General features: G+C 38.9%; 1 protein-coding gene across 1 annotated transcript; it reads left to right on the forward strand.

The window, feature by feature from the left end:
- Window positions 1–6,958: 6,958 nt before the first annotated feature.
- Window positions 6,959–9,912, forward strand: LOC133788841 (glycosyltransferase BC10). The gene is made up of 2 exons (XM_062226462.1): window positions 6,959–8,503; window positions 9,385–9,912. The coding sequence occupies exon 1, from the start codon at window positions 7,371–7,373 to the stop codon at window positions 8,481–8,483; it is 1,113 nt and encodes a 370-aa protein (XP_062082446.1). The 5' UTR covers window positions 6,959–7,370; the 3' UTR covers window positions 8,484–8,503; window positions 9,385–9,912.
- The last annotated feature ends 303 nt before the right edge of the window (window positions 9,913–10,215 follow it).

The raw sequence follows: 10,215 nt of genomic DNA on the forward strand, positions 1-10,215 counted from the left end.
TGATCCCAGCCCTCCCTCAATATGGTTAACTTTGGAACAACGACAAGTTTCGAGCCTGAGAATTAAGTCATATAGGATGATTAGAAACAGACTTAGAAAATAATAAAGATGGCTTATTTTTCTAAGTTTAGAAACACACTCTAATGATAAAAGAAGGCTTACATAATTTTTCATAAGAAATCATAATTAATAGTTCTGAGTTATGTTTGCTTAGATTAACTTTTTCCTTAGAACCTATTAGGGTAAGCTCTAACATGTTTTTCTCAAATGTTAGAACTCCGCCGAAGATGTCGCTCAGAAGGTCCGCTCGCACCAACGACAATGCCTCTAACGCCGCTTCTGAAAGCAATGAAGCCCCTCCAGTTTGCAGAAGGGGAGTATGTACTACTGCCAACCAAAATGCGCTGCCACCGCCGCCGGTTGACAACACTGCGGAAATTGCCAGACTGTGACAACAAGTTGAGGAATTATTGCAGTAACAGCGACAATAGGCTCAGCCTCAGACTCAACCTCCGCCGCAACCACAACCTCAGCAAATGGCCCCAGCACCCCAACAAGTTGGTCCATATGGGGGATGGCCAATGGAGAACTATGTGCCATACCCTGCTCAGCACATGGAGCTAGTTTATGAGCGGTTTCATAAGCAACACACTCCGAACTTTGAAGGGACAACAGACCCCTTCGAGGTGGAAGAATGGCTCAGAAATGTGGAGTCGATCCTTTATTTTTGTGTATGCAGGAAAATAGTTATGGCGGCGGAAGGATTCTTGGCAGCTTGGGGTTGTGTATTGAGGAAGAATGGATTCGGTGGACTGCGTGAACGATTCGAGGGCGACGTTATTTTCAGTCTTTTTAATTATGTTTCTATGTATTTTTCGCACTTGGTTTTGTAAACAACTTTAATTAAGTTAAAGTTATGTTTTATTTTTCAAACAATGGGATCCCATACCCCGAATTTATAAATTTCAACATTTACTTTATAGTTTTTAATAAAGTTATGAATGTTTCGTATGTATGTTTTTTCTTAAGAATAGTGTCTTTGTATAGTAGTTTTAATGGTCCAAAGTCTTAGAATTAGTTGGGTCATTACAGAAGCTATAATTGAGCTAGGGTTAAAAGATTTTGTCCATAAAAGATACATTTAATTTAAATAAAACATTTCATACATGGGATCCCAAAAGAAATAGAGTTTTAGGACAGTTTACAAAATTCTAGGAAATATACAACTACTGGCCACTCTAAGGGCAAAATAGAATTTTTAGGTACATTCAGCCCCAGAGCTCTCTAACTCAGGACTGGTCCACCTTGCCCTTGCCTTTACCTGCACCACGTAGCACTAGTGAGCCAAGGCTCAGCAAGAAAACTATAATGCATAGCATAAGCGACAACCAACAGACAGATAATTCACAAATCATCAATCAGATATACAACAGGTGATATTGCTCACATAAACAATGATACCAACCTACAAGCCAATAATCAGTTATTCAAACAACAAACTCGTCACAATCATCAGTTTAAACAACAATAAACACATCACACCAAAATCCAGGGTCGACGCCCTTAGGCCGCACCCTCTGATTATCCCACTGACTCCGGCTCGCTTAGGCTGAGCTCAGTGATTATGTACTTAACCTTAGCTACCAGTGGCCGAGCCGCGCCCTGTGTGCAAATATTGATTCCGACACTCTTAGGCTGTTTATCACATGTCCCCATGGCATAATACCATTTCATGACATCACATACAAATATAGGGAACTCTTAGTCCTAACATAATCACATAATTGGGTGTAGTTTCTTACCTTTGATTCCGAGCGCTTTGGTTAGTAGAAATGATCCTCGAGCATGATCCCGTCCGAGCCCTAGCGTACACCTAGTCACAAATGTAACATGGAACCCTCATTAACATTCAATTATGCAACCTAACCTTGGAACCATTCCCGAGCCCTTGGGAAGCCTAATTCCACCAAACAGGGTGGTGGAATCGACCCCCGATCCCCAAGCGAAAACCCTAAGGAAAATACCCAAAACCCTATTCTGGAGGCAGGGTAGCGTCACAAGGTGGGCGCTACAGCACTACAAACAGAAGCGAAAACGCCCAGAAAAGCCAGGCCTAGTGTAATGTCCCAACTATTTCTAAGACTTAGATCATTAAAACTACTAGACATAACTACTACTTTGAAGAGAACATACATGAGAAATATTCATAACTTATTGAGACTTTAAATGAAATTGTAATACATAAATGAGCTCATTGTCTTAAAAATAAAACATAACTTTAGATGAAATTGTTTACAAAGCTAAATGCGGAAAATACATAAAAACGTAATTTAAAGAGACTAAAGAAAATAACGTCGTCCTCGAATCGACATGCAGCCCATCCACTCCATTCACCTCAACACACATGCCAAGCTTCCAAGAATTCTTCCGCCTTTGTATCTATTTTCCTGCATCACACTAAAAGTAAAGGAGTGAGCCTAATGCCCAGCAAGGAAAAACTACTAACAACATAAAACATATACATAAATTATATCATAAACACATATACTATAAACATATGTCATATAATACTACAATGACCATTATACTACTTGGGGCTTGTTAACTAAGCAAATCATATGCCCAATAGATTTGTGGGGCTTGCTAGCCAAGCAAGTCATATGCCCATAAATTATTGGGGCTTGCTAGCTAGACAAGTCATATGCCCAAGGTCTATAAACATACTATAATGTAAACATTACATAAAATAAGATAACATAACATTAGATAATATAACATATCATATAAACATATAAAGTTCTATCCTATTTTCCTTACTAAAATCGGGATATTTGAGAACAAATGCGGGACTTGGAACACTCCTAAAACCAACAATAAGAATGGTGAGTATTTCTAAAGAGTAAAGAATAAATGTGGAAACTAAACATTCAAGAAGAAACTTACCATAAAAGATCTTTAAGTTTCAAGAACCTAATCAAAAACCAATATCAAAAGTTAGGATCTGAATAAAAGGAACTAAAGAAAAACTAAAGTAGTTTAAAGAACTAGACTTAGACAATAGAAATACCTTAGTTGACCTTATGGATTGGTCTAACTTCAATACTGAAATACACTAAACCTCACTTCCCAAGTATTTTATAAAGCTTAAGAATGACAAAGCTTTTTCCCAACCTAAGTGTTTATCACTCTATGGTAGAACTAGCACCTTGGAGTCTCTGATCACAGCTTGAAGAATGAGAGGAAGGGTTGGGTACTAGGTCCTATTTATAGAGGTAAGCAGTGAAACTAACCCCTTTTTGATTTGAATAAAAATAATGAATATAATTGAAAATATTTGAATATTCGTCAATCAGAGGCTTAAGACTTGGTCAAAAACATTCAGAGGCAGGTCTAAGTAGTAAAGCCTTATTTTTAAATTTAAAAACAAAAGTTTTCAAAAAAAAAAACATCACTAAGGGCGATATATCGCCCCTATGTGGCGATATATCGGCTCTGTCCTAGTCTCGAGCCTTTGTTTGTACGTTCGTGCAACGTCAACGTGTTTTCTGTATCATTCGTTAGGCGATATATCGGCTCCAAGCTGCGATATATCGGCATACGTGAATATTTTAAACACATAATTGCACTTTTTCAACATAATTTGAATGGGATAACTGCTTTGACTGAGTCATAATACGACCCTAACAGTTTCTGGTAGGTGCTAAAGCTTCTATTTCTTTATTTTATCATCAAAATTCTTAATTCCTTAATAATCATGCTTATGACAAATGTCATGTTCTTATTGGCTCTATCTAAACCTTAGGTTATAATAAATAATATATTTAGGACCAGCAATATTAATCAAACCTTATGTTATAATTAATATTCTTAAACTATAGGTTAAACTTATAAAATCCATAATTGTTGTTATGAGTTTCCAACTAAGTCCCGGTTTGAACCAAAATCCACGAAATCTAAAATACTATAACTACTACTAACTATCTAGCTAACTAAGTAAACATTATGAGATTCTACACCTAGCGATGTAGTGCCCTAAAGCTAGCGCTACAGCGCTACTAACAGCACCAGAACACCCTGAGTTTTCTCCTTCGAATTTTCCCGAGCCAAAACTCCCTAAAATCCCTCCAAAACTCAACCACGCTTCAAATGGAGCCTACCATCCACTACATCTCATCCCATATGGCCCAACAACATCAAATTTGGCCACATGCACCATCAAACATAAAAAACAAGAATTGAGCTTGAAGCTCAAGAACTTCATCAGAAAAACCAGAAACTACCTAGAAATTCAAATGATCAAACCCAGAATTCCTTACCTTTAATGGAGAATCCGATCCTAGGTTACCCTTAGTACCCTTCCAGCCTTTAGCTCCTCAATTCCCCAAGCTCAAATCCTTGAATTCACACCCAAAAACTCAAATTCAGAAACAACTCATCAAAGTCAGAAAATTCAAACCAAACTCTTAAGCTTTACCTTAATTTGATAGTTAATTCCAGCTAACCCTCTTCAATTACTTCAAGGATCAAGGCTCCAGCTCTAGCCTAAGCCTCCTCTGAGTTACAGCTTCAGAAATCCTCAAGAAATGGTGAAGGGAGAGGAAACTGTGAGAGAGAATGGGATATAGGTTAGGAACTTTGTTTTTCCTTATTTCTTTCTTCCTTTTCTTTCCTTCAGCTTCTCACACATTCTACAAATCCCACTAAGGCTAAATGAAAGAACAACACTTATCCTCTTTTAACCATCCAAAGGACCATTTTGCCCTCCCATTAAAACCTAAGCCTTTAAACATTCCAAGGGCATTTTGGTCATTTGTTCCCAATTCCCGCTAATTTCTCGAGTGTCCCTGATAATTACTGCTTAAACCTCGACATTTAACTAATTACCAACTATTTTCCTCAATGTCAAATAGTCTCCAATATATTTCCCAAATTCCCAGAAATGCCCCCAGACTCCCTCGAGTCAGGTATAAATCCCCGCTGTGACTATTTCGCTAAACCGCTCACTAGGATCGCCTCGAGTCACCAGCTGCAAATATATATTGTTGACCCAAGATTTGGCCAACTGACACGGAGTCAAAATATGCTTGATATGAATGAAAGAGATGAGAAGAACGTAATGACAAAAGTAAATAAGACACAATATTTTATAGTGGTTCGGCCCCAGGATCTGGTAATGACCTACGTCCACTTAGAATGATATTGATATAAAAACCAGAAGAGTGATCAAAGAACTAGGGTTCAATGAGTTTCACCACTTTCTCAAGAACAACACGGTATTCCTAGGATAATTACTATAATCTCTCACGTATCAAAAGCCAAAAGTCCCCTCCCTTGAGCTATCTCTTGCTATTTATAGGCTCAAGGGGGATTACAAAAGATTGTTACAGATATTCTTTCCTGAATAATCGGATACTCAGGAGATTGTGTGAGATAAATTCGGGATTCATAAAGAACTTCCCATAAATGTCGCCTTGTACACGGAACTATCGACCAGACTGGTCGCGGGTAAGATAGGCTTACACTGCTTCTAATGTGTCCTCTGGTCGATACTCTAGCAGAACGTTTCCAGGTGTCAGCCACGTGTCCAGGGATTACTTGCCACGTCACCAATGCTAATTTTATGGATAACATATATCCACATAATAATGTGGTCTCAACAATTTATCACAGATAATTATACTTATGTCCTCAACGGGCCAAAATTACAAATATGCCCCTATAAGCTAAGCAGGGTCTACATGCATACTAATACTCATATTCTTGCATCTCATATATCCAAATAATCATATAAGCATGCTTATCACATAATCATGCATTTAATCATTTAAATCACACATAAACCAATTATGCCCTCCCGGCACACTAATCAAGGCCCTTAAGTCTCATTAGTAATTTTGGGTCGTTACACCCCTCGCCTTAATTGCCTGAGCTGGAGAACCTCAAGCTCTGAGGGCAAGCCTTGAAGAGTAATTTACCTTTAGGGTATCCACGGCCCACCCATTGGCGAAGACAGGCGACCTCACCTAAAAGGATCTTCGTCTCGAATAGAGCCCTCAGGAGGTAACATACGGCGAAGAAGTCTATGACCGTCTGAGCCAGTCATTGTGAGTTGCCACATGTCGGAGGAGAAAATACGAACAACAAATTCTACCTCAAAATTCCCCTTAACTTTCTAAAAATTTCTAACCATAACAATAAGGTGATCACAATGAATAACCTTAGAAGTCAAGACACAACCAAACAGATATTTTGATACACTTGCAAACCCTTGTTTAGTTGAATCCAATTGCATATGGGGAATATCATCCCCTTCATCATTAATGTCGTGAGTCATACAATGCTGCAAGGTATTCCACATCCATATCGGATCCAAGAAAAAAAAATGGATAAACATATTCTAGAAACTCCTTCAAACACTAAGAGAGAGGAGAGATAAGAGAAAAACTGAAAACTATATAGTAATCTACGATAGAATTTTCTCCTTCACTTTTTGTTTGATTTCCAAATTTGATACCCTATGTAATTTTTTTTGGCAACTTCTGTAATTTGTATTTAGGATCAACTTAAATGTCGTTAAAGCATAATAGTAATACAATTAACATTGTCATAATTTTAATTTGAGAATGCATGCAACGTATTGTTTTCTAGAATTTTGTTTACATGCTTATGAATGAGATTTGGATGTGGCAAAATTCTCCAAATCAAACCAAAAAAAAAACAAATTCCCCTAAAAAAACCAAAAAACAAATCCAATACATGTAATTGGATAATATAAGTTTTTCTAGGTAAATACAACTAATTGTTAATATATTTTTTTAACCTCATGAACTTTGCTTATAAAAATATCCTTATCTTTATTTGGGTTAGTCCACAAAACTTGTAAAACTCTAGAAGCAAAATACATCAAACTATATATAATAAAAAAAACCAGAAAAGTAAGAAGGAAAAAAATTTCAAAAAGAAAAAGTGCAATAGCAAAAAAAAAAAATATATCGTTTAACGGCGTCAATTGTAACGGCGAAAGTGGCATAGGTTAAGGTTTGGCCCAAAGTTCAATCGAAAATCCCCATTTCCATTGTCGTCTTCATCATCATGGTCGTCATCTGAAATCTGAAGTCTGAACTACTTCTTTTCCCCTTTCATTATATTTATTATTCTTTCTTCGATTTTCCTACTTCATCATTCCTTCACAAATTTTCCCTCGATCCAAACATTTTCCTTAAATTACCCATTCCTCCATTCTTCCTACTCTCTCCCTCCTTCCGTCTTTCACCATTCCAGACCCTCCGCACACCCCCGTGCACACCAGAGTCGTGAAACTCACATCCCCATTCGCCGCCTGGGCGTCGAGATTCGTCGCCACGGGCTCAATGTTCTCCACCCCATTCGTTCTCTCCTTTTCTCTCTTGCTCTCTCTCCCAATCCTCTTCCTCCTCGCCCCCAGATTCCTCTCTCCGCTTCAGCAGCAGCCCCAGAGTCCTTTTTTGATCTCTCCCTCCGACGAGCAAGATGACCTCTCCCTCTTCAACCGAGCTTCGGGCTCCGCCATTAACAACAACAACAATCCTTCCAGATTTTCTCACCTCTCCACCGGCTCTAACCCAAAGCGCAAGATCGCATTTCTCTTCCTCACCAACACCGACCTTCACTTTTCTCCACTCTGGGATCAATTCTTCACGGGAAATTCACATCTTTACAACATCTATGTCCACGCCGATCCGACCGTCAACGTCACCAATCCCCATGGAGTCTTCGAGGGTCGCTTCATTCCCGCCAAGCGGACCTATCGCGCCTCTGCAACACTTGTATCCGCCACGCGCCGCCTACTCGCCACCGCCATCATCGATGACCCGGCCAATGGCTTCTTCGCGGTGCTGTCCCAGTACTGCGTGCCTCTCCACTCGTTCAGATATGTTTACCGCTCACTTGTGGTCTCCAGGTCGTTTGATTCGTCGTCGGCTGAGTCCGATGCTGAGTTGACTCGGCTTGGTGTCCGCGCCAAGTACAAGAGCTTCATCGAGATTCTCTCCAAGTCACGAAACCTCTGGAAGCGGTACACGGCTAGAGGAAGGTTTGCGATGATGCCGGAAGTGCCCTACGAGCAATTTCGTGTCGGATCTCAATTCTTCGTGCTGACTCGCCGGCACGCGCTGGTTGTGGTCAAGGATCGGACGCTGTGGAGGAAGTTTCGATCGCCGTGCTATAAGGAAGATGAATGTTACCCAGAAGAGCACTATTTTCCGACCCTTTTGTCAATGGCGGATCCGAATGGCTGTACTCAATACACGTTGACTCGAGTCAATTGGACCGGTACAACCAATGGCCACCCTTACACCTACGGTGCGGCTGAGGTGTCGCCGGACCTGATTCATCGTCTTCGACAATCGAATCACTCTGAATCTTACTTGTTTGCTCGTAAATTCTCGCCAGATTGCTTGGAACCCTTGATGGATATAGCCAAGAAAGCCATTTTCCGGGATTGAATTTTTTTCCCGGCTAACTGGTATGTGAGAATCTTTACTCTTTCTGCATTTTATTTTTGGACTTGGATTTGGGTCTGTATGCGTCAAGCTCAAAATTTTGAAGAAGAGTCAGTCCAGTAATTGGCTGTATTTGAAATGTAGTTGTTTGATCTTAACAATGCATGGTTGAAATTGTTATGTTTGCAATGAAAGATCTTAGTCAAGAGGCACATGAATATGGCAGTAAATTTGATGATCATTTTAGAGTTCTTTGTGCATTACAAATGAGAATGCTTAGTTTCAGAGTAAGACACATGTGTTTGGCCATAAATTTGATGATTAGACACATGTGTTTGGCCTTAACTTTAATAGCTTTTGCTGAAAGAAATTGAATTTAGTATGTAACATGGTGCCAGAATCTGACCAAGCTCATATTTTGAAATAGCTTTGGCCACGCTTTTCTTACAAGGAACAATTTTGATTAAACATTTTAAATTCAAGAAAACTTCAATACCATTTGATTTTTTTCCTGTCCAATTTTCTTGTAAATGTGAATATAATGTTCATTGAATGGATAGTTTTTAGACTATCTGAGTGATTTGTTGATTGGAAAAATTGTTGCTAATTCTTTTGTCAGGCAGAAAATGTGTGGATGTGCTTTTGTTTATTCTGCCTGCAAATTGAGAGCCACAGCCTGCTGAAAATTTTATGTTTGCAATGTTTGGTCGCATGCTTTACCGCTTTATTCTACAACAGCCCTTTTTACTTTGTCTTTCAAAGAATTCCCCCTATCTTTATGTGCCTAGGTTCCAAGGGAATACTAACATTGTTGTGGTTCAAATTTGTTTAAATCAATATTCATAATTGTAGTTCCATCAACTCAAAGAATGAAATGAGTTTTGTTTTTCGTTTCCTCCTTCAGGTGAAGAAGTCCAGTGTGGATATTTATATTGGTTCTTTTATCTCTGGAGCAAGTGGAGTTGGATCTACAAACTGGGAACCTAGTTTGGAAGAGGCGTAAAGAGGTGCCCACAACCAGGTAACCCAGAAGTTTCAACTGAGACTTAGATAAAATTTATGAGAATCCAAAGTGGGATAAAAAGAATAGTGATTATGTTGGGGGGGGGGAGTAGAACAAGCAAGAATTAAGAAGGGGCAACCGAAGCAACCAATTGAGGTACCTTTTACTTTTGTTAAAGTTGTATTCTTTTCTTTTTTCCATAGATTAGATATCCGGATGGTGTTACACAAGTAGGTGTTTTAGACTTTTGTTCAAGGGTGTTTTGTACATATATAAGGGTGGAGTTTGGTTTGCATTCCCTTACTTCACAAGACAGCAATAACAAAAAAAGGAAAAAGAACATTTAAAACCCATGTAAGAGAACAGTGTTTGGCCTTGAAGTTTGAACAGGGTTAATGAAGAAACCAAGTTGAAGGTCATTCTTTCATATATTTTTTTGTTCTTTTTCATTTTCCCGCTTGAAATCCCCATATTGTTATTAGCTTCACCTTCTCCATAACCAAAATTTAGACCGAGAAAATCCTCCAAGAAAGTGGATACAAATCAGTAATGAGCTGGTAGCCGACAATTAAATGAGGTATTATTATTATTATTCCAATGGGACTACACATGCTAAATCAATGGCGGTAGTAGGCTTAACCACCAAGGCTGTTTTGTTGTTGTGGTGGCCCACCCATATTTGTAAGGTTGCATGTCACGTTGCCTAAAATGTCGATAATATTTATATACAAA

The sequence above is a fragment of the Humulus lupulus genome, chromosome 7 (assembly GCF_963169125.1).
Source record: "Humulus lupulus chromosome 7, drHumLupu1.1, whole genome shotgun sequence".
NCBI classification, from domain to species: Eukaryota; Viridiplantae; Streptophyta; class Magnoliopsida; order Rosales; family Cannabaceae; genus Humulus; species Humulus lupulus.